This window comes from Etheostoma cragini, chromosome 13, assembly GCF_013103735.1.
Source record: "Etheostoma cragini isolate CJK2018 chromosome 13, CSU_Ecrag_1.0, whole genome shotgun sequence".
NCBI lineage: Eukaryota > Metazoa > Chordata > Actinopteri > Perciformes > Percidae > Etheostoma > Etheostoma cragini.
Window position 1 is genome coordinate 18,213,646 of NC_048419.1, and position 26,279 is coordinate 18,239,924.

Below are 26,279 nucleotides of genomic sequence, written 5' to 3' on the forward strand. Positions count from 1 at the left end.
GACTGTTTTATTTACTGCCACACGATGGCGGTTTAATCATGTGAACGTTCTTTTTAACGAAACAGGCACAATTTTAAACACATAGTGAAATCTGAAATGGAGCTGGTGAAGTTTAGGCATAAAAAATGCTCAGGGGTTAGTAAAGCTTCAGGGATTGGCTTAAAATGAGTCTTGTAAAACAACTAAAATGAGGATGTAACGTGACGTCAACAAAGTTATTGTGTCATTGACAAGAATTTGGTTAACATAAAATTGACAGTTGACTTATGGTTTTACATGTGACAGGAACTCTTGTCTCCTGTGAAAGTCCTGGGTTTATTTGAACCATCCACTGCCCCAACCTGGCGCCCAACAAGAAACCTAATTGTTAGTCATTGTGAGCTGCTTGCATAATCGACCCATAAGGTCAACTTCTGGGTGAGATTGGGCTAGGAAAAAACAAAACATGAAACCACTGAACCTAAACATTACCATTTCAACCCTTATACATCCATTACAGCTTGTATGTACTCATTCAATGGTAAGGTCCTCTGGGGCAGGTTTGTGTATTATACTTCGGGGTATTATAAAGATTTACGTTTTTGTTTGAAAAAACAACATTGTGTTGTGTATGAGCCTTGCCACTGCATGACATAAATCTTTAAACATGACTGACAAACAAATACATGTATAGTTTATTTCATCAAATGAGGCACAATAACTTCTTAAAACAGTTGGGCACTGTAGATTTTGTCAACTGTTTCTCAAAAAGATGTAAATTGTACATTTTAATGAGGTCTGTTTCCATTTGCAGATTAATATGTGCTTGCTGGATCACCAGACTTAGAGTATCCTTTAAGAACCTTAATACTTTTGTAGACAAAGACCTATGGTACTGCAGTCGTAGGAGACAATTAAATTGCTGTGCCTTAAATATTACAACACTGAGGACCGCACTGTTTTGTTCCACTTCTAAACCTGATTTGTAGCAGCCTTAATGGCAAATCATAGTCAAACACAAATTTGATAATCCTAAGAAACACATATACTATTTCCCTGGAGACTTTTATTCTTTATTTCACATTTCACATCGTTAGGCAATCAAGAATAGTGTCCAGAAAGACAAGCAAGCCATTCAATGAAAATAACCATTCCTTGACCCATGTTACACAACTGTCAGGTCTGGGCTCATCATTTACTTGAATGTTTTAATTCAGTAAGATTTGCTCTCTCATGTATTTGTGTTGGGCAAGGGTTGCTCAGATATATCAAAATGACTGCCATCTTGATCTCATTCACTCTAATTGACTGCCATCTTGATCTCATTCACTCTAAGTATTATAGTTGTAGTGAACAATGAAATGATTGTGATGACAACATTATTTTCCCCAAACTGTCCATGACATTTTGGATTTCACATCCCTTATATCTCTGAGCTAAAACCATCCAACCATACATCCAAGAAATCCATCCATCCACTTCTCTAACCCCCTCTCATCCCCTCATCCATCCACATACTGATCCAGCCAGCTATAGCTAACCATCTGTTATTGTCTCAACTTTTTTCTCTTTTTCCTTACTCTCCCTCTATTTCTTCCTCTTACATCTATTCTCTCTCCCAAAGCCCATCCATGATATGAATGCACCGCTCCAGTGAGCAGTGCACTTTTTTCCCAGACTTCCTGACGGAGAGAGACAACCTTGGCAGAAGACTTTAAATAAGCAGGTCATTAGTTTGTCCGCTTTGGACCCCCCACACTCACATGATAATCAGAGTGGCCGCCATGGTGAGAAATTATCCAGAGAAATACAGTATCCCTTTGACATACAGATTGAAAGCACTCCAGCCAGAAATGTTACGCAACTGTGACCCTGGTCTCTGTGTGGTGCAGAAGTGAAGGCATTGTGGGGCAGAAAAGGGCAATCCGTTGGTTGAAGAACAAATTAAAACGGCATTATTTCACTGCCCTTTTAAACTGTCGCTGTGGCTGTGTTATGGAAATGGTTGTTGACTCTGGGTGAAATGAATGTGGCAGTCTGTGCAGAAAGATGCTTCATATGCATGTGTATGACACACCCTCACATGTGCACCACCACTACACTCTTGTTTTATGCACAGCTGATTTGGATTTTAGACCAAAGTAACTTGTCTTGGGTACAGTTAAGTTAAACAAAACTTTGAAAGGTAGGATACGGTGGATTCTGCTGGGATTCAGAATAAAGGATCCACTGAGTAGGCAGATAAAAAAAAATGACTCACTCAGACAAGCTTCAATCACTTATCATTATTAAAGCCACATGTATTGTGTTTCTTAAAATGGACATATGGATCATATTAATCCTTCAAACTAAGGACTGTAAAGATTTGATATAGAGACAGAATTGGTGCGCTTTTTGACCCATGACACAAAAGAGTGCTCTCCGGTCAGCAAATATTTTGCCTGATCGTCAACAAAACGGAAGCCTTATTTTGTTGTTAACAATAATGTTCAATGCAATGCATCCTAGGAACTGTTTTTTATGTTTTACATAAAATGCAATGTATGACATTCTTCAGAGTTGGATTCCAGTGAAATTGCATAGCACATGATGTTGCAGCATGAGTGAACAGATCCTATGTGACTGTTACAACAGCAGCTGGTAAGAGGTGTCGGAGAACCGACTCAAAGTTAGCCGAGGAGCAGATGGACGAGCTGGTCTCTCCTGGTGGGTTACCATGGTAATGTGGATTTGACCTTATTTGTGTCTAATATTTGTACTGTCCCCCCACAAAGCACCAAATCCTTTCTTTCATAATGTGGGACATGTGCCCATACTTACATGCACAAATGTATTATTGCATGGATAATAATTTTAACACACAGTTAACATAGCCAACAACACAAATACACATTTATATCCGTTCTGCCCACGTATGTGCACACCTACAGTATTTCTAGCAGGATCAGGTAGCATCCGCTGTGCTCAGAGTCACTGTTGCCGCTTCTCGTTCAACATGCTTTCAAATCCCAGGGGAGGTCTCCTGTGCTCCTCATTAGCATAGGTTCTGTCCACAGCATGAGGCCTGTCATCAATCTTCCACTTAAGACATGCAAACTCTGAACAAAAAAAGAGGAGAAATGACAGGGGCTGTAGGTACATTTTACAGTAGAGTTTAATGCTGGTTGGCAGAGTAGATCTGTGTACTTTATAAATTGCTGTCATTCAATCATATTTCAACTAATTTTAATGTCTTCTTGACAGTGTGGAGTAATCAGACATTAGCCTCATGGACTCATGGCAGTGCGTGTGTGTGTTTGTGTGTGAGTGTTTCTCCTTCACTTGGTCCCTCACGAAAAATATTTTGCACAGGCAGACAGAAAGAGAGAGATAGAGAGAGAGAGAGATAGTGTTGTTTGTGTCGTATGGCCGTCAACAAATTTAACATTTCAGCAAAGGTGTTAATTTCCATACAGGTTTAGTGGCTCGACAGTTAACAGTGAAGTAGGGGATTTGATTTGCGGGGGCATGTTGGCAACGATAATGTTATTAGTTAGCAGTAGACTTAATTAACCCGACCCAGGCTAAGTCTGATGAAAAGTGCCGTGTCTGCCTGGTTTTGCTCTGAGATTTTCTTGCATTGCACAGCGCTGTGAAGGAATAATCTCAGAGATTACTTTATATTTTATCTCTGTTTAGAAGTGGTGAATGTAGGCTACAGCTCACAGCAACTTAATACTACACATTGTCTGCCGTTTGTTTAATATTTAGTGTTGGCAAATGGCTTTTTGTAGACAAGCACAGCATCTTTTTTTTGCCAACCTTATTCCACTCAACAGTCTCAAGGTTCGTTTCATTGAAAAAAAGTAAGTTGGGTATATCCATTCATGTAAATAACGTTGGAAGCAGGAAAGAGTTAAAATCAAAAGCCAATGTGTGCTTCTTTTACCAATATACTGTATATAAAATACTGTTCACTTGATTAATGTTTAATAACACTTTCTTCTTACTAATAAAACATTACTAAACCATTAATAAACAGTTAAACAGACTTATTAGTTCATTGACTAATGTTAAAATAGACACCTTAGTCAACTATTATCAACTGTAATCTGTTAGACATCCTATTTAACTGTAATCAACGGTTTATTAATGATGATTTATGATTAGGTAATGCTAATTAATGTACCCTTCTTGTAAAGTATCTCCGCTTTTTATATACTATAAGTGCTGGCCAGGTTGGAGGATGTGTGTACATCAACATTTTTCTCTTCTTTTTTTTTGTAGCAGTGAATGTCATTATGCTTTAAAACATTTGAAAACTTAAGAAATACATTCTGATGTACTACATCTTGGCAATCAGCTTGTGTCTTGCTTCATATTATGTGAAGGGCAAGGGCATCCATAGTGCTGTATATCTACAGTAGCTTGTAAACTAGATGTTGAGGTCACGCCAAGCTGCTTAATAGCACTGGTTCCTGACTGGTTCCTAAGTACAGACTCTTTCTCTCTATTTCTTTTTCTCTCTCTATCACTCTCTCTCTCTCTCTCTGTCACTCTCTCTGCTGCTGTAATCCTAAAAATGGAATGTATTTTGCCTAAACTGCAGTGTCAGGAGTAAGACTACACTTCACGCTCTGAATGGATGTGAGATTTAGGTGTAACAGTATGTGTCATATACATCACTGGACAACTGAGCAACCAGCAGTAGTGATTAGCTGTGTAGTGGGTTTCCCAGCAATGTTTGAACACAATTTACCCAATTAGAGGTATGGGTAATATATGCCATGAATGTAGACAGAGGAAAAAATATTACCTTAATGCAATCCTATACAATATTCCTGCAATACTAACATTGAAAGTGCTATTGCTATTAAAGATACATTCACAACGACTATTTTGAATTGGTAAAATCAACGGTTTCTGGTCGAAATATTAGAAAAATACTTCAATAACCATAGCAAATACAATTAAATGGAAGAGTTAAAACCAATACAAGTGCTTAAGTTCTTGAGGATCAATAAAAGTAATCAGGGTTAAATGGTACTCAGTAACTCTGGGCCTTCCCAATTGAATGACCAACAAGGGAGTCAGCCATCAACACTGTTTTGGGTGGCATTAGATACATCATCAATATGATTCATCAAGCTCCTTAACATACGCCCCCTTGTCCCTTTAACCTGGCCCGGTTCAAAGTGGCATGCTCTAACATGTAACCTGTATAATATATATCATGGAGCAGCAGGAAGTCTTTTGATCAGCTTTACCTCCATTTAGTTTTAGGTACTTTTTTGTAGTTGATTTTGAGAGGGATAAACTCTGCTTTTTGTTTTCCGAGGGGGCAAAATAAATGTGAGTCGTTGTCATCAGGTATTTGCTTCTGCACTTCTGAAGACAGTTATGGGGGTTTTAACCTTTCTCCAATTCACTATGTCATGTGGTGGGTGGCACCAGTATGTCACGTTAATGTTCAATATACAATAAATGACATCCTGGCGACGTTTTATTTTAATAACCTTCAAATTGTGATCATTTTTCAGTTGTTCTGTTGTGTCATAACGGTAAGTGTTTCCGACTCTAGACGACATTTTACAGCACACCTCTTATCATTTTAATTTAGTAATGATTTTTAAAAGACTTATTGATTTTGAATCCGCATTTTTTATTCCCATATGCGCCGGCCCGTCATTTAAAATGTAATTTCAGGCCTCATGACTGGATTGTGGACATAAAAAGAAGCAAGGTTGTTTCACAGTTATGTTATGTTGTTATCTAAAACAAACACAAAATCTGTAATGCCTCGTTTAAATGAGATGGTTTTCAGTACATTTCAATTGGCTTGTTGCCCAGGCTTGCCTAGAATCACATCTATTAATTTCTCGTCACTGGTCTTACAAATTACAAGAACTTCATTATTAAAGTGTAGTCTTCAACTCAGATATATTTGTTACACTTTGTATTCAAATGCTATTTTTTCCCTGACGTCAACAAGCTATTTGTATTACTTTCGGTTAAATCAATTGACACAGGAACTTGCTATTTGATATTTCTCAGAGTTGTTTGTAAATGAAACTGTGGAAAGGAGATACATTATCACATTCTCATCTTCTCTAAGACAACAGAGAGTCTTATGCAAAGTAACAACTCTGAATTTGTTACACATGTCCACATTCAAACAAAAATCTGATGTGTACTCATGAGTAGTTTGTAGGAGGAGAACACAAATCTGATGCAGAGGCTGAGATGTGACATTTCACCTAGCAGCGTGGGAGACCCAGCTGTTGGTACTCTGCCAACTTCCATGCAAGCTCTAACTGACCTCTTGCAATGAGAAAAACTTGGTTACTATGGTATCAAGAAGTCGTTTAATGATATGCTGTTGCTATGTAGAGACTTTATACAGACCAAATTTTAAGCTGACAAAGACTGCACCATATCTCCATGTCTACAATGCCAATAGGTTATTTAAAATGCCAAAAGTGATTACAACGATGATTTGTTTTAAGTGGTGACCAGGTGGTGGTACATGTGGTGTACAGTTTGTATTTATGTTGCACAGAATACCATTTAGCCATGAATATGCAGTACAATGAACCAAATAATCAATTTGGATAATTGATTTAGGACGATATGAATTAGGACATTGGAATATATTATTTTCCAGCAGTTAGTATGTTTACATGCATGCCAATATTCCACTACTATTCCAAATATGACAATATTACAAATTTGATAGAGGTCATGTAAACAGCAAATTCCGGGTTGACATTCCGAATAAGGCCTTTTTCCCAAAAATATCATTTTCTTGTTAAGCGTGGGATATTCTGGTTTTATTCCGGTTTTAGAAGCATTCTTTGGTCATGTATACAGCGCTTTTGGAATATGTGTCTCAATCAGGGTTTATACCGCAGTTTACGCCCAGTTTATGGCATCTTTCCTGTTTACTGCTCCTGGTCAGCTCTGTGCGTTAACATGGTTGCTGCACACAAACCCACCAGCCAACAGTTTGCAAGGCAGCAGACCAGATAAGAAGGAGAAACACAGCTACCTTTAAACTTGATCAAAGACTTGGATATCACAGGTTTTTGGATATGCCCACACTTCTTTACAACAACTTTTCAAGAAGTTGGTTGAAAGGATGAAAGAGGGAGGCTGTGTTCACACGGTCCAACAAGTCCGCAACTGCTGGAAAACTTTAAACAAACTTTATATTTTGTATGTATATCTCTTTTTAACCAGCCCAAAAAATAGTTCTTTGATTCTCTGGGTATATGCCTGAAAGAAGACACTGGCACCAAGCATTCAAAACTCTGGAGTTGCCCTGAATCCTCATGATCTTTCATTTTCGAGATTTCTAAGGACTATGGTGCTTTTGAAGTTTAAATCTTAAACTAAATTTGACCAAATGATCATTACATCAAAATGCTGATTGAAGCTCCTCATCTGCCCAGTGCGGTGTTTCTGTTCCAAGAGTGTGAGGAGCGCTGGAGTATATCGACGGAGCTCGTTCTTCACTGATTCTGTGGTTATTTTTATCCGTCCCCCGTGTGCAGGTCTAATCAGAACAGGATGTTCCTCATCAAATTAACCAGGAATAATTTTTCTTGAAATGAGACTGGGTCTGCACATAGAACCCACCATGATGTAGCAGACTAAGGTCAAATACACAGGAGGATTACCAAAGCTAAATACAGATCAGTGTATTGTAAACTTTCCACTAATGGCTCAGAATCAGATGCAGTTAAGCCTATACTTTTTTCGTAATGGTGCAATAACCAATAAGACAATAATAAATGCAAAGTAATAAATATGCTAAACATTTGCAACACAAATTTAATGTCCGCACTTTTCAATCTTCCAAGTAAATTATGTGAAAGGAGGACCTTTTGGTTAGGATGTAATTCTTTTGTCACAAATTATACGTAATTATTTATCCCTCAAAAATTATTTATCCCCCAAAAAATATTTCAGGGAAAGCATTAATTAAAAAAGTTTGACTTTTAAACACATCTGCACACACTTAAACAGAATCTTTTGTGTAGTAATTTTTGTGATTCTGTAATAATCTTTAGACAAAATACAACCATTTCTTTAAAATATAAATTAAGATAATAAAAACATAATTCTTAATGTCCATCTTCTTTTGACAGTGAATGTCCCTCTGCATTCTGATCAGGTCACCTGGGCTCATTTGCACATTTTATTTGTTGCTGAGAAAGTTTGCTCTGTACTGGGATTATCATGAATTCTGAAATAATTCTGTCACAGTAGTCAACTGTTCTGCAATTTTAGCTTTAAGATTGTATTCAAACACAGTTAAAAACTGAAAAAGATAAGCTTATTACCATAATCTCTGCATTTTAGATATGTAGTATTTATGACAGCAGTAATGCATTTTGCCGAAACACATAATACACATATGGTTACATTTCTGTTATGTTTTTTCAGTTTTACTTCCTATATTCTGCGAGTTTAATCACATTTAATGGATGTCCTCCCTTCTGGTGTATAAGCAGTGTTTTCCTCTTGCAGTATCCTAACTAAGATCAATTAAAAGGTAAAAAAGAAACAACACAAATCATTATCCTAAGGAGCAAACTCTCCCCGTTAAAAATTATTTTGACAGTTAGAAAGTCACTCCAGCTGTGATGAGCCTCTTCACATATAATTTCCATTTCAAACCGGGACACATTGCATAATAACACAAAACACTAAAGATGTTCTCCTTGGGTCGATAAAAGAATGAATGAGGACCCTGAGCCTTGCTGGATCAACACTTTAGGCCCATATTGTTCCATATATTCAACAGCTGAAATGTAACAAGCCTGGTGATAGTGCCATTCAAGAAGCTCCACACCAAGTGAAAACTCCTAAGCATTGTTTCATGTACTGTACTGCCACTAAGCTGAAAATGAAATCTGTGTGACACCACATTACATCCTTCAGACGAAAAGGAGATGGAACGAAATGAAATAAGATTTAGCCGGCATCTCCACACAAAACACCACCGCTAGTGTTTCTGTGGCTCTTTCACACAGAGAGAGACAGATGAGAGAGTGTGTTTCCCAACGGTGTGACACCCGCGTTCTGGGTAATTGGCTGGCTTGTGCCGTGGTGTTTCTCGTCAAGCACCAGCTTGGCATGTCAGGCACGAGAGAGTTGAAGTTCTGCTTGTGCGCCCCTTTTATTAATTCATCTTTTATCTGAATCTCCATTCCTCTTTCTACTTTTAATATCTCAGTCCTTCTGTTCCCCTCTTTTGTCTCAACTTCTCAGTTTGTTCCTGACTATCCCCTCACTTTCCTCTTTCTTTTGCCTTACTGCCCTTCCCTCTTTCCTGCCTTCTGTCGCTATATCTTCTTTCCTGGGTTGAAAGTGTTGAAAGTTGATGAATCAGACTGCATGTGACAGGCTGGCATTTGAGTGAATCTGATGTGGTTAATATGGTGCCTGCTGACCGCGCTGTGGAAATTGTTCACAGTGGAAGAGCACTGAGACACAAATACACTTTGGCCTAGAAGCCTTCACTCTATGCATAGGAGGAGCATGTGTTTACGTGTGTGTGTAAACATTTTTCTGGGGGTCAAAGGTCAGCAGAGTAAACTTCTATTTCTCTGTCCACATGTATCATCCTTTTAACTAAATATTTAGAGGTCCTAAAGACTGAATATATTTATTCTTAAATGATAGAAAAACCTTGAGGCTAAAGGCTGTGTAACATTTTGCGACAATCTAATTCAAAGTCATTCAAAACATATTCTTGTAATATTATTCAGCTTTTCTTATTAATAAATCGATGCTGGGATTCTGTACATATTCATGCATGCACAAGCATCTGTGTGCATCCACACACACCAAGATATTTCCACATGTCAGTCTCTGTGTGCATGTGGTTACTGTGTGCACTCAAACTGAGATTTTCTCTGTGCCTGTGTAAAAACATATGGTGAGTCAGTGTGTAAGAGTGGGAGGAGGGAGAGTGGATAGGTAGTGAGGAGAAAAGCAAGGATTCAGGTTGTGCACCAATAGGTGGCACTCTACCCTTTTGTGATTGGCTACGGTGAACCAGACTAAGACGTGTCTGGAAGCACATGCGTTTGCATTCAAACAGAAGTGAAAGTTGGGTCGTAAGATTTCCTTTTTGTCCCCAGGCCTCTGGTTATTTCTGCCTGCTGGCTGCTCTAAATGTAGAGGGAAGAAAGCAGAGTGAGAGGAGAGTGTGACTGGGGGGTGGAGGATAAATGGAAAGTTAATAGTGATGGGGTTAGAGGCTCACTTTCCTTTAGGGCTAAATGCATGCCTTTATGTGTGTCATTAGGTGTTTTAAAGGTCCCATGACATGGTGCTCTTTGGATGCTTTTATACTGTATATACCTTAGTGGTCCCCTAATACCATTTCTGAAGTCCCTTTCCCAAAATTCAGCCTTGGTGCAGAAATTCAGCCACTAGAGCCAGTCCCACATTTAGCTTTCCTTAGTATGTGCCATTTCTGAGTCTGCAGCTTTTGAGGAGGAAAGCAGGGGAGGGGCAAGGTGAAGGCTGGGGGTGTGGCCTCATGGCAGATTAGGATACCCAGGGCCCAATTAACACCTATAACCATTTCTAGGGACTGCAGGCAGGCTGGGGGAACGCATATTAATATTAAAAAAAACTCATAGAGTGACATTTTCATGCCATGGGACCTTTAAGTAAAGAAAACAAAAGAACAACTGACAATTGGTTTGTGAGTTGAAAATGCACTGCACGTATATGTGAACTTGTGCCAACCAACAATGTCATAAGCCTTAACCCATTGAGTAGAACATATTGAGACTGACTTATATCTATATTATTCGTGAGTCACGGCCCAAAACCACATCCATGCAGTCTTCTCATAACATATAACATCATTACTATGATTGCTGGGAGCTACAGTGTACAGTCTTGTATAGTGTACAGTAGCATTCATGTGTGAAATGAGAATTACTGGCTTCATACTGGGTAGTTAAAAGTAACAAACAGAACTGGTTTAAGATCAACCATTGTGATTTTCTTCTACATGAGGATAATGACAATTGTGGCAGCAATGATAAGATCATGCCCTGCTAAGAAAGGCTACAGAGATTGCATCTTCTTAGTCTTACAATAAAGAGTGGGTTTTCAAATCCCACAATGAGCAGAGCCTCAAAGCCTAAATCTACAAAGACTGTATCTCTCACTGCATAGTGACAGTTATATACAAAGTGAATACATAATCTTACTTTATTGAGCATAGTAATGTATAAATCACTGGGAAAAGTGAGTAGGAGTTCATTTATTAACAGGGAACAAAGGACCTGCATATGCAGATATTGTTTCTGTTGCAATAAAAACAAGCCTTTCTCGTGACAATAAAAACTAATGGAGAGCAATGTGTACAAGGAGCAAATATGGATGAAACTGCTAAAAATACAAAAGTTGTCATTCAAACCAGTACACATGGTTTATGCAGTGCAGCTGATCATCAAGCGGGGTCATACAGTTGGACTACAAATAGCAACCTAACGAAATAATTAATCATATTCACAAAATATACATGTGAAATAACATCGTAAAGCATTCATTGTCTTCTAAATTGTGTCCACAATTTCTAGGCAAATGACAGTGTAGTAATACAAAAAAGAGATAAATGCTGGCTAAATGAAAGAATCAATAAAGCCAATGTCTGTGGAATGAAACAAAATTAACTAAAGGGCAGTTTATGGCCGCAGTCACCATAGCAATAGAATTCTATATTCTATGAAGTTCACGACCTTCTACATTCAACAACCCTAACAAGCACATAAAGGGTCGGAGGTCATGCAAGTGTGGTTCTCACGGTGGTGCGATGGAGCTGATCAGCGAGGCTGGGGCCGGAGGCCAGATAAATCGGGTCACTGATAAAAGCAAACAAGCTTAATCATATAAAAAAAGCACACAAATGTGTGCAAACATCCATACAAACCCTCTAACTGCAGCTTATTTCTGTTTGACTATTCAACTGAAGTTTGCTCTGCAGAAAGACACTTAGTCATTGCTGGAGGTGGGAGGTCATCGGTGTTCTGAGGCTCCATTGGGGTTGAGCCAGCAGTTCTGTAGCAGTCTGAGTTCACTGACGGTCAGGTTTTCCCACAATAGAGTCTGACATACAGGGCAATAGGAGCGGAAATGCCCTGTCTCATCAGCCTCTGCCTCAAAGACAGAGGGGATGAGGGAGATGAATGGAAGAGAGAAAGAAGGAGGAGACAAAGACAGTGCATACAGTCTGACATCACTGTTCTTTTAGTCCTCTGGTGTACATGTACAGGTCAAAGACAAATAGACTGGCAACAGTCTTTTTAAATTAATCATCCTTTGCACTCCATAAATTGACACAAGGACATGGTCATTTTAATGTCAACTGACCAGAAGATTTAAAGCCGGAGACTGCGTTTGCATCCTGTCACAAGTTTGCCTTTTTAATATCTTGGTAGCCTAACATTAACCATTCCTTAGTCATGCCATATTTGCCACATGCAGATATTGTAGAAAGCAACAATTAAAAATCCTTGGCACTGTTGCTGACTCGTCTGATATTGATGTTCTTGTCTGGCAATAGAGTTGCATGTTTGTAACAAGTTCATAAAAGCTTTCCAACTTTAAAATACAGTTTAAGCAATGGATACCAACCTTGGGGTTCCAACTAGAATCTATATTGCATTTGTGTATTGCATTGCATATTTTTATTCTATTAAATCAAAGATAATGATGAATTATTTGTTTATTTAATCAACATTGTTGAACTGAGTTCTACCATAACGGTCTATTCACAAATCAAAGTGCTCATAAGAAATACACATAATTACAATAAATGAAGAGCTTCCTTTCCAACTGGCAAAAAAATCAATAGAAAACACAATATTCAAAAACAGGAAATCATGGTGCTTCTCGTTCAATTACTTCTATAGGGCCCTCAGTATGTGCAACACAGGGGCAATTTACATCAATTATACAATTCCTTTTAACATAAAGTTTGTGTTAAAATGTTAATTTTTAAATATCCAAACAACAGGAGGAAGTGTAAATTTTTCAAGACTACAATTATCTCATGGCACCGTGTGCTATTTTTTGCATTTTAAGAGGTGCCTGTGTTAATAAGAGACACCTTTAATGACAACATCCTCACGGATGATGGATGTTACGAGGGAGCAAACACGCATAAGCTTATATTTAGATGCCACGTGGCTTTAACATGTAACAATCTCAACTTAATTGGAAACTGTGCATAATGATATGCAAATTCAAGCAAGTGGATTCATAATGAATGTGTTTTGGCATTTAATTTAATTGATGATGATAGGTTTAGGTGTCTTTTTTGCTGCTTTTTTAAATGAAAACTGGGAGCCAGAGCTGTTATCTCAATAAATAATTGGCAACCAGTTTAACTGCAACTAATACCACTATAATACACAGAAACATCAGTCTACATCCTCTCTGGGAAGAAGAAATCTGTTGCTGCCAAGATACAGGTTAAGGTATGAGATGCTTGTGAATATATGTGCAGTAGTGGATTACCTGTATATAACACGTGCCATCATCCATGGCATTTGCATTCATTGTTCCACTAAAGTGTCTTGCATTCCATACATTTTGTAGCTCATAAAATTCCTCTGATTTATATGAAATGTCTGGCAAACTTAACAATTTGTTTTTCTAACAATTCTGCAGTGTCCTCCTCTCTTGTTCCTGTGGACAGGTACTGTGTGTTTCTGGGATTTCTTCTAAAACATGATGTCAGATGGAAGTTATGTTGTCATAGTCATGAATCATGCACTGATGTTTCATTTGTGTCTACAGGAAATCCATGACGTACAATCCTGTCATTGTGGAAAAAGCACAAGTATAAGTTAAGTATGTGTGCTTGTTTTAGTGTATTTGTTCAATATGTGCACGTTTCTCCATTTGCATGTGCATGTGACTATAGAGCCAGGCCAATGTACGTATCTGTGGAGCAAAACATGAAAAACCCTTTGAAAATTTGGCCTCACATCCTTTGTACTCCATCAGTTGAGGAAAATTACGCCAGTCAACCAAAAGATAGTGGGTGTTATGGGGGGGGGGGGGGGGGGGGGGGGGGGGGGGGGGGGGGGGGGGGGGGGGGGGGGGGGGGGGGGGGGGGGGGGAGTGTAAAGAAGAGCTGTGAGTCAGTCACACTGGATCCAGTCAGGATAACGAGTACGCTCATTCCCTCCAGTGTGTTCTAAATATCAGGGTAGGGAATGTGTCATTTGAAACACACGTGCAAGATCACTGTCATGTATGGAACTGCATAAATGTTGGACACAGAGAAATAAATACATGCAACAAAGTAGTGGCTCTGCAACCTAGCTAGCTTAGCTGTTCCATCTTGCCCCATCCACTCAGGCAGGGGATGCAGGACAGACACTGAAAATGTGACACATGTGACATTATAGATATATATCGGGGAACAGAAATGAAGAGAGGAAAGAGACATGGAGATATGTTGTACCTGTTTGAAATAGTTCCAGAACCTGGAGCCCACAGAACCTGAGCTCCAGGGTCAAGTTGGCAATGGTTGCTGGTACAGCTGCTCTCAATACAATCACTTTCCAGAGGAGTACTTAAAAAGACATACAATGCACTGAGGCGGCTTAAAAGAGTGCTTGGCAAGCGTCTGTCATCTTTTTGTTGTGTATATGTATGTATACGCCCATGCAAGTGTATGAAAGTGTGTGTTTATGTGTGTGTGTGATGCCCAGGAAGACGAACTCTTGGCCTAAACGCTATCCCTGTAAGACAAGGAAGAGAAAGAAAGGTAGAATTAGTAAAAATCAAAAGGTCACTGTGTACAGTGTTTGTGTTAAAGAGAGAAAGAGGCGCACCCTGGTTTGCTGCCCAGAGCAAATAAAGGTTGTCTCTTTGATTATGGATTTTAAATTCATTATAATTTTTAAACACATAGATATATGCATACACCTCCATACATACACCTACTCCATTTCACATGCGGCCACATCTGCCCGCACAACGCACGTTGGTATGATGTAACATCTCCAGTTTATTCTTGCTGTGAAGGTTGGCATCCATTCGAGGCTGAATTTAAAATTTGGATTTATTCAGTCCCTCGCTGCCAGTGTTGTTCACAAAGATCCTGTGAAACACATCTGGGAATCTCTGCCAGGTAGTTCACACCTCCACCTCCTCCGCCTGATGTGTTAAAGCAGGAGACACTTTTGACAGCACAGAGAGCCATTTTCAACTCGAGAACTTACATGGCTTCTGGCAAAACTTTCTACAAACAACTTTCTGTGCTAGTTGGTAGGTATGTAGCTAGGTAGCTAGGTAGGTAAGTAAGTGAGGAGGCATTTTGGGATGGAATAGGTACCGTGACCCTGTGGTTTGACGGGCAAACGGGGCTAAATGAATTAGTTAATTAAAACAATTTCTAAAATGTTTGCGGTGGGCTCATGTTTGTTTTTATGTGCAGCTGTTAGTGACTGTGGGATGGTGTACATCTTCAACTAATAGCTAGCCTGGCTATATGCTTAAAAGTTTACATATTGTAGGGTTTATGTGGCCATAGGGTGGGTGTCAAAACAATGTACTATTTCAGTACTAGTTTCAATTGGTACAAATTAGTTTGCTGGATTTAAATTCATCCTTTTCAAAAGCTTGTCACATGTATATGTGACTGCAACATATCATTGTAAAGTATTCTATAAATGCCCATAAAAGTCAAAATAAACAGCCAGGGCAAACAAACAAGTGAGGGAAAAGGTTCATTTGTAGTTGTCTAAGTCTTAGTCTTCATTCTTACTATTTCTTGCAGTATTCTCTGATAAGCAAAAGCTAACTTGAAATTAATGTAGTCAACTATTTTCTCTTGAAGGCTTCCATCTTTTAACCAAATTGGAACAGCCATCTTTCAGTTTGAGGCTACTTCGTATAAACAATAAGCAATAGATAGATACAAGGTGTCCTGGCATGTGCAGGATGTGAAAATAACACACTACACTAACCGGAGAAAAAGAATGCTGTGACACAAAGTGTTCATGTAAAAAATGTGTTCAAATCATTAACAATTTGTCCGAAAAATGTTAGTATCATTATCTGGAATTGAATATATTGGACATATATGGATTTTTACAACTTGATTGCAACATTACGACAATTTTAAAACACACTTGCCAGCCAAACAGAAACACGTAATTTCTGCGGCTGATGTTTAATGCGGTATTGTGTGTATTGGTGCATTCTGTGTACTAGACAATATTTACTGTTGATTTACTGGTTTAAAAAATTAATAACTAATGTTATGTGTAGAAAAATCTATGACTTGTGATTAATAACTCATAATTGTATCCGGTGTGACTTTTAATGAGCGAGCAGAGTTCAGTGTCTTGCTCTAGGGTACACTGACAGGTCATACAACTGCTGACAGACTCATATTGGTTCTTGCAGTAACTGAACTTGTGACCTTATAGTGATGGAACCATTTTTCTTTTGACGAGGCTCCCCTGTTACATTACAGTAACTGTATTTGTCTGTACAGCTATACAGTTGGTATAGAAGACTAATAGACGAGACACATTTGGACAGTCCTGTGGAGACAAGATTTCTCTCTGTTCTGAAATGACTGTATGATTAATGCTGAGTAGATAAAGTAGAGGGACAGCACTCTGCTTAGCCTGTTGGGCTGCCCTGTCTTACCAAAAAGAAAGCAGAGTACAGACAGTTCACTATGAGGGAGAGATGGGAGGGGGAGCATAGAGATAGGGAGGGGGTAGCAGAGAGATGGGGAGTGTGTGTCTGAGAGAGTAACACTGAGATAAAGTAAGAAATAGAGAAGGTAGTTGATTGTGAAGGATGGAGAGAGTGAGAAACAGCATGCATAGGGAAGGGAAAGTCAGTGACAGAGAGATGTTATTTTGTGTGATAACAGTTTATCTTATAAGGAATTGTAAATATTCACATTTCCTCACTTGACTGCACACACAGACCTCCATGTAAACACAGGTAGATGTGTGAGAAACTAGGTGACAAAGGCGAATATAGCAATTCCCACTAGGTCGCAGAGAGAATTATGATAGATAGGGGATGCTGTTTTATATTTTATATTCTCCGTTCCCTGTCTGAGTGGGCTGTAATTGAATGATCATTACAGCAACGTTATAGCTACGGCCCTGCAGTCGAAAATAGGAATTGAGTTGAAAACAGCATTTAGCAGTTTTGATTTATGAGTAACACTGAGGAAGTAGTTTTTCAAGCCAGGCACTCTGATGGGCAATAAAGAGGGGCAAAGCTTATCGCCTGCTGTACCCACTCTGACATACATACACCAGTCAGCCAGCCAGCCTGCAACCAGTCAGCCAACCAGCTGGGGCCCTTCGTGGAAGGAAGTGTTTTCAGCAAATTTGTTTTCCTCATGTCATGCCCTGAATGGTGCTATTCATTAAAATAGCCTCCAGTTGGTAGGCACTGCTGCCATGGCACATTTATATACTTGTTCGGCTGTATCCTCACAGAAGCAGACACACAAAAAATCCACCTGCACACACGCACTTGCACAAACAGATATCCTTTTCTTTTGGTCCAGCTCATCTTAGCAGGAAGGCCTTCTATAATAAAAGCATGCTACAAAGAGAGAAAGAGGTCTGTTGCATGCACTGTTGCATGTGCTTTTAGTGAGGGCCACAGGAGCTGTATATTCACTTCTCTCGAGTGAAAAAAGCACTGCCCGCTTTCATTGAATGGATGTGATATTGGGATTCAGGTGAATCAGAAGAAGGGGTCTCTAGTGTGGGTAGTGCTGCATAAAAATATGAAATATAAAGTGTTAATTATGGAAGTGTGAAGCATTATACGATGAACTGTGATTCAGCTGTGGTACTAGAGCACTGAGCAGGAATGCTCTCATTATCATCAGAGCCGGTGTCTACTAAAGCTCTATACAGACACAGATTAGTTCAATCACATGTGCTATTGTAATCTCCAATTTACACCAAGCCACTCAAAATCATCTCCATTACCCAGATCTCATTTTACTGGGCTTTATGTCTGTATGTATGTATCAGGGCAAGCACGCCCAAACACACAGACACACGCACAATGCACATACTATTACATACCCTTGTGTATGCAACCATTCCTGTGTTTTGCACATACATTGCAAACTGTATTGCATATTATTTCCTTATTCCTATTGATTCCCAGGTTCTGAAATCCACCACTGCCATCCCAAATAAAGTATGTCAGGATCTGCATTCTTGCTTACAGTCTCAATCAATTAATAGAAACATTTGAGACAGTGTCACTAAAAAGGTTAGTCACACAGAGCTATCCCCATGCCTGCCAACACTGTTATGTCATCTGACTTGTCTTGGCTAATGCCCTAGGGCTATTCCCGTTTTAGATAAAGACCAAGGCAGGGAATGAAAGAAGCTGAACCCACGCTATGGTGAAGTGCATCGATAGCGTTCACAGCAATGCACAACCAGGCATATGCATCTGTTTAGAGCATATGGTTAGGACAAATAAACAATCTTGCACATGTGCAAACACCATAAAAAGAGCGTTCTCCTTCAACCAGCATAACCCTTTAGCACTCTGTCAAAGTGTCAAACATTACAGGATCCATAATGGTGATGTATGAGAGCAACATACATCTCTTGATGTCATCAATAGACTGCAGCGTGATTTTATCTGCTGACAGACATATTGCTTTGGGAATAGCAACATCATGTAGAATATTGTGTGTATCTATAATTAGTTACAAATGTGAATCATACATATGTCTCATTTTTTCAGGTCCACTTGTGAAAACAACATCAATGGGCCTCTGAGACTTAACAATAGCAGTAGCTATCCTGTTTGTTTGCTGTTTGAAGAGACTGCATTATATGGTGTTTTGATTAAAATTCTACACCAGATATCACAGATATTACCAAAATGGTAAGCCACACAGTAGATGTGGTCCGTAGGGTTAGGGTTTCATAGCATATTATTAAATCTGAATCCACTAAGATCTAAAATCTTGTTTACTGTATATTGCATTTTTCCAATACTAATCAACTTAAAGTTGATTAATAATTTAGGCTTTAGTTCATTTTGTATGCAAAGCGCAGACATCTACAGGCTATGAGTACTGCAGCCCATTGGCACTTTACAGTGCTAGACAACCTGCAAAACATTGAACGGCAAATACAGAACCTGCCAGTATTATACAATGTCTATATATATATATATATATATATATATATATATATATATATATATATATATTGTTGTGTATCAAATCTCTGACCAACTCTTCAACCCTGGTGACACATTTGGGAGGCCAAATGGTAAATAATTAGAGCTTTGTGTGGTTGCTGAATAGTATATAAACTTTCAGGCTGGCCCACTAAATACAAAAGGAAAAACCCAAAAAAACTTTACTGAAGAAGAAAAATACATACTATAAAAACACACACACACACACACACACACACACAGACCTTTGTGTTCAAAAGATTAGAATTTTAAAGAGGTTTAAACAGTCTTGTTGGTTGTTTTAGGCTTATTCACATGTTGCACATAAAAAATATGGGTTGTAATCAATCTAATTAAATTTCTTGTGAATATGTTTTGCAGTAACCTGGTTAAGGTCGAGCAAGATGCCCTCAAATTATTTTCAGTGAGGAGGTGCTGAAATTATTGGTAACAACCATGCCATCTGTTCACCTGGACATCTCCATCGTGTCCTTAGTGAGATAGACTATCCAGTAGACCAGGTTGAAGGCGCCAAACGAAAGCGGGAAGAGGATGCGGGAGTATTTGTCGATGATGCTGGTGCCAGTCAGAACGTTGTTGGCCGGTACAGCTGAACCCTGCTGCAGGAAGGCTTGGGCATTGACAGGTGGGTTGGGGAATGTTTTGGCAGGACGGTCAAACAGCGGGGCAGAGTTCATCCTCTTCTTTAGCACACTACTGGCATCAACCTTGGAGAGGCAAAAGGAACATATAGATAATCTGCTAGAGGAAATTGATTAAAGAGAATATTGCATGATTTAATATGTGGGTATTAATAATGAAACTAGTAATGAGCTGTTACCAGAGAGTCATATTATGTGTTAAGACTGGTAATACTGTAATAGAAACTGATTCTGCATGTAAAAAGGAAACGTATCCCAACACATTACACAGAGAATAAAAAAGTAGATGAAAATGAATCCTGATGTCATATATGCACATTAGTGAGTTGATCAGTGCATTTGGGAAATGTGTGTGTTTAGAATATCAATGGGTACCACAAGTAATCAAGCTAAACAAAGGAAATCAATGATGTTTTGTTTTGATTTGATATGATTTCAATCAACCCATTCCATGAAGTTGACACAGTTGTGGGAAGCAAACAAATCATTTCAAACAAAAGAGCCTCGCGGTATATTGACACACGGTTATTGCTGTGCCTCATCAACTTTCAGTAAACCAGTGTGATCTCAGCACATGTCCCCTGCTCTAATAGTTGTAAATCAGCTACAGTGTATGTGTACAGAGAGAAAGGAAGAATATATCTGGGAAATGGGTCAAGGAACATCGTGTTGCTTGTAGGTAGAGTCAGAGAGTGTTAGAGAGAGACTAAAAGAGAGAGCCATCCCTTTTTATTAAACAAAGACAACTGTATAAAGTAATGTATCAACCTGAAGTACCATCAAAAAAGCATGCATACAAACAATCAGTTCTTGATGGATCAGTGTAGTACCTAACAGTAGATCCATTGAAAAAACAACAACCCATTTATCACATATATCACATATTTAGCACGTGAAGCCTTATGATTTCATGTGTAACTATTTTTTGGGGGGTATATAATGCTCATATATTTTGTCCACTTTTAAACCAATTTTAAACTGAACAACATTACCATTTTTTTTATTTTTGTGCAAGTTTTCCTTTACTGTGTGACAGAGAGAGAAATAGAAAGACAGTGGGGGGGACTACAACCTACAGTAAAAACATCTTGTCAGCCTTTCACACATAAGGGGATAAAGAACAATAGATCTGGAGTGATAAAGCCCTATAGCAACATGACAGCGGAAAAGGGCTTTGAGAGTGAGTGGGTCCTGGTGATTTAACAGCTGGTCATCCCGACGTTAAGCTTACTCATCACTCAGTAACAATTTGTTCCCCTATCTGTGAGTTTGGTATGTTTCCTTTTGTTAGCTCATTTGTAAAGTCAAGGTTAATTTGAGGAATTATGCTCAAACAAGAATTTGGTCTCAAAGGTCTATTTGTTTTCTGTTGTAACTGGTTGATGTCCAAAACTCCAACAACGCCAGGCTGCAGCTTCATATATCAGCTGCTTATCCCTTAAGTGCTTTCTTTTATACTGAAAGATCATGCAGGCTTGTGTGTGACGTACTGAACGTATGTATAGCTGATCCGATACATAGCTATTTTTGAAAATGACGACAGGCTCGCTTTGTTTCTTCCTGGTCAAATCCCAGAGGGATCAGCTCCTCTTCTCTTTATCCAGTGATTTCCAGATTTCAGCAGACCCACTTCAACCAGGGGAGGATGACCACTGACTGATGGATGTATGGATGTTGTTTGGGTGTGGGCATACATATGCATGGGTGGGTGTAAATGGGTGGGTGTAAATGTAATCATGTAAATGTGTTTCATTGTGTGTATTTTGTTGCATTGTACCTGTACATGTGTAATGACAATAAAGTTGAATCTAATCTAATCTAATGTGTGTGAAATAAGGTTACTGATAACTGTGCACTACCAACACCGCATGGGAGTAAGAGCCTGTAGGTTCATCTATGTGGGTGTTGAGTGGATACATATGATTATTAGGTAGGAGAGATGGATATGTGCATGTACATGTACTATTTATATTAATGTATTTGAAGGAAGGCAGAAAGTATTCTGGATATTTCAGCTATGACACTCTTTTATTCTTTAGGTTTAGAAAAGAAGAGAATAAAAATGTATATGGGGTTAAAAATGTAAAATACACATGATAGTATTAAGTATTAGTTTGTGTGTCTGTGTCATGGTCTTAATTCATCAGAAGTGCTGCTAGAATACAGGTTCAACCAGTAAAAGATGGACTAAAACTGACAAGTGTAAACAAATACTACACAAAATAATATGTTATTTTACACATAAACAACATCTTCTAAATATTAAACTGCATTTAACAATACTGTGGAAAAGTTACAGGTTTGTTGATAGGCATGGAAGAAAACAACACTTCTAAAGACTTGCTATTCTGACAGATCATCCTCTTCAATCTCTTAGTTGTACAAGTTCATACTACGATTTCAACCCTAGACACTAGCTTCCTATTTGACTTGCTAAAGGGGGAACTATAACGAGTGAAGAGGCTTTCAAAAACGTGAGTAATACCATATCCCAATGTGAGTCACGTAGTCCTCCTTACACAAACCTTGGGGAAATGTCAAAAATATTTCACAAAAGTTAACACTGTAATCAAACCGATAAAATGTTTGTTCAGGGCAAACCAAACATTTAAATCCAACATTTCCGCAGACCTGCTCTAATCCTTTTCTTTGCTGGTTCTGCAAGCTCCTCGTGGAAGGCCAGGCCAGGCCAGGATGATGTAAATGTTGGTTTTACCTAACTCTGGGCAACAAGCATTAGTGAGATCACAAAATTTACTTTGTAGATCTTTGAAGAGAACATTTTTATATTTTCCCCTAAAGGTTTGTGAACGGAGCAATGGGTGACCAAGTCACGAGTAATGTATTGGTGCTGAGGCTATGAAAAGGGCTACTGACAACTATAGGAATGTAGCCTATCTGTCATGTATCACTAATAATCTAGGCATACACATAAATAAAAAATCTTAGACATGTATGAAAACCAGGAAATGCATTTGCTGCAGAAAATGCTTGTGAATGCCGAAAAGCTAAATTGCTAAAGGTTGATTGGATTGCTGACATCATTGAGTAAGAAAAAGGTGAAGTAGTGAGAATGGTTGGAAAAATGGGAATGGTTTTATTTAGGATGAATTTCATTGAAATGTTGAATAATACCAATGATGTCTTAAACAAAAGTGGAATATTTTAAGGTTTGTTGGTAAAAGATAAAGTCATAATATAGCATATTGAAAATATAGGTATGTCAAAAAAAAAACGTCATGAAAAGGACCAGATAGGAATGGGAATCAAACCTGGGTCAGAGTCTGCAGTGACTACTTGCTGGTTTCCTGTTGGAGCAGTACTGACCAAGAAAAAAAATCATAGTAATGTATATTGAAAAAGGTCATAGTATATAAACTATGTCAAAAAAAAAGGGATAAAAACTCATGGTTTAGTGTATCAAAAGAAATCGATTAATATTTTATTTGTATATGTTTCTGTGACAAAAATCTTCCCTGTCCTTCAATTAATGTTTCCATGATAACTATCCAAAAGTTTGCCTAAAATACCTGTAGAAATGTGTGCTGTATTTGTTGAAAATTAAAACAAGTGAAATTAATTATGAATTTGATGGGTTTTATTTAGCAAAATTAAATTGGGTTGTTCTGATCCAATATTTCCTATAATTCGAAGCAGGTTTATCTATGCTGTGTTCTGATTAAATCACCTGGTCCCCCCCTGACTAATTATTGGTCACCCAGGTGCCACCCCACTTAAAAAAATCCTGGAATCATCCCTGAGTTTAGTATGTCAAAAAAGGGATAACAAAGTCAAAGTGTTGTACTGTATGTCAAAAGATTTCATGAAAAGGGCCAGTCAGGCTGGGAAGTGAATCTGTGCCAGATCCTACAGTGACTACTTGAGGGTTGCCTGTTGGAGCGGTGCTAACCAAAAACAATCATTTAATTTGGTAAGTCAAAAAATATCAAAGTGTAGTATGTTAAAAAATTAGATGAAAAAGTCATAGTAAATAAAGGTCATGGCATAGTATGTTGAAATGGTAAAGAAAATACGTAATTGTAAAAGTAATAAAAAGAAGTCATAGTATAGCCTGTTGAAAAAGTGATAAAAAAGTCATAATGTAATATGTAAAAAAAAATGTCATAGTGTAGAATGTTGAAAAAAAGTCATAATATAGTATGTCAAAAATAGTTATACTATAGTATTTTAAAAAGTGATTAAAAAGTGATACAAAAAAAGTCAAAGTATCATAGTATGTCTTAGTAGTCATGGTATAGTATATTGAAAAATGTGATAAAAAAGACAGAGTCCGTGGAAAACATTGATAAAGAGTCAACGAATAAAAAAAGTCATAGTATAATATGCCATATCATAGTTTGTAATTTCCACCTTCACTACAGCGTCGACATGAAAGGGGAGAAATGCAGAAAGTTGATGCAGGTGGGAGTTGAACCTTGGGACTCTGTATTCAGGAATGAACATAAACATATGGGTGTGCTCTCTACCTACTGAGCTACCAAACAGTGATTGAACGTTGTGTGGAAAAAAGCCTTCACAGTATGGTATGTCAAAAAAAAAAAATTAAAGTCCCCAAGAAAGTAATGAAGTCATAGTATAGTATTTCAAAAAATAGTCATGGTGTAAAATGTAAAAAATTAGTATAGTATGTAGAAAAAAATGATAAAAAGTCATGGTGTAGTATGTCAAAAAAGTGATAAAAAAGTGATGGAATAGTATGTCAAAAACATTTTATAAAACAATCATGGTATAGTATGTTGAAAAAAGTGATAAAAAGATCATAGTATAGTATGTCAAAAAAATGATAAAAAGGTCATAGTATAGTATGTCAAAAAAAGTGATAAAAAAGTCGTAATATATGTTGAAAAAAATGTCATAGTATGTAGTATATCGATAAAGTCATTGTATAGTATGTAAAAAATAGTCATAGTATAGTATGCTGAAAGAAGCGACAATAAAGTCATAGCACAGTGGGTCATTTCCGCCTACACTACAGTTTGGACATGAAAGAGGAGAGAGAGGGGGAAAGAAATGCAGAAAATTGCTGCAACCAGGAGTTGAACATTGGGACTCTGCATCATAGAGTGAATACCAACATATTGATGCACTCTCTACCTAGTGAGCTACCAAACAGTATTAGGTCAGGGTTTGGAAAAAAAGCTCTTGAAAACTCACATTATGTTATGTCGAAAAAAATCTAAGATGCCAAAGAAGTGATAAAGTCATAGTATAGTATGTCGAAAAAAAAACTAAGACACCAAAAAAGGGATGAAGTCAAGTGTCTTATGTCGAAAAATGGTCATGGTATAGAATGTTGAACAGAGTGATTAAAAAGTCATGGCATATATAAAGTGAGTAAAAAAGTCATAAAAAAGTCATAGTACAGTATGTCGAAAAAAGTGATAAAATAGTCATAGTAGCTACAGTATGTCAAAAAAGGTTGTAGTATGGTATGTCGAAAAAATTAATAAAAAATTACTTGTAGAGCATGCCTAAAAAAATGAGAAAAAAAGTCATAGTTGTCGGACAAATTTCATAATATTGTAGTTAACGCCCAAAAAGTGATAAAATCGTAGTATAGTATGTCAACAAACAGTCATAGTACAGTATGTTGGAAAAAATAATAAAAATGTCATAGTATGTAGTATATCCATAAGTCATAGTACAGTATGTCAAAAAAGTCATAGTATAGTATGTCAAAAAATTGATAAAAAAGTCATGGTCTGGTATGTTGAAAAGAGTGATAAAAAAATCATATCATAGTTTGTAATTTCCGCCTTCACTACCGCTTGGACATGAAAAGGATAAAAATGCAGAAAACTGATGCAGCTGGGAGTCGAACCTTGGGACTTTGTATCCAGGAATGAACATCAACATGTGGGTGTGCTCTCTACCTACTGAGCTACCAAACAGTTACTGAATAGTGTGTGGAAAAAAATTCTTTAGAGTATGGTATGTCAAAAAAAAAAAAAAAAGACGCAAAGAAAGTGATAAAGTCATAGTATAGTATTTCAAAAAATAGTCATGGTATAATATGTAAAAATTGGGATATAAAATTCATAGTATAATAGTATGTTGTAGTCATAGTAACAGTATAGTATATTGAAAAATTTGATAAAAAAGACATAGTATGTGGAAAAGAATTGATAAAAAATCATAGTGTAGTATGTCAAAAAAGTCATAGTATAGTATGTCAAAAAATTGATGAAAAAGTCATGGTCTGGTATGTTGAAAAGAGTGATAAAAAAATCATATCATAGTTTGTAATTTCCGCCTTCACTACCGCTTGGACATGAAAAGGATAAAAATGCAGAAAATTGATGCAGCTGGGAATCGAACCTTGGGACTTTGTATCCAGGAATGAACATCAACATGTGGGTGTGCTCTCTACCTACTGAGCTACCAAACAGT

The 26,279-nt window shown here is 37.8% G+C and overlaps 1 protein-coding gene across 1 annotated transcript in view; it reads right to left on the reverse strand.

The window, feature by feature from the left end:
* Positions 1-11,184: 11,184 nt before the first annotated feature.
* The window catches only part of gabra6b (gamma-aminobutyric acid type A receptor subunit alpha6b), a 31,853-nt gene continuing 16,758 nt past the window's right edge, over positions 11,185-26,279 (reverse strand). Inside the window, exons 9-10 of the mRNA XM_034889043.1 lie at positions 19,678-19,934; positions 11,185-14,744 (exon numbers count right to left, since the gene is read on the reverse strand). Of these exons, the coding sequence (XP_034744934.1) occupies positions 14,732-14,744; positions 19,678-19,934 (270 nt within the window). The 3' untranslated portion in view covers positions 11,185-14,731. The remainder of the gene's footprint in view (positions 14,745-19,677; positions 19,935-26,279) is intronic.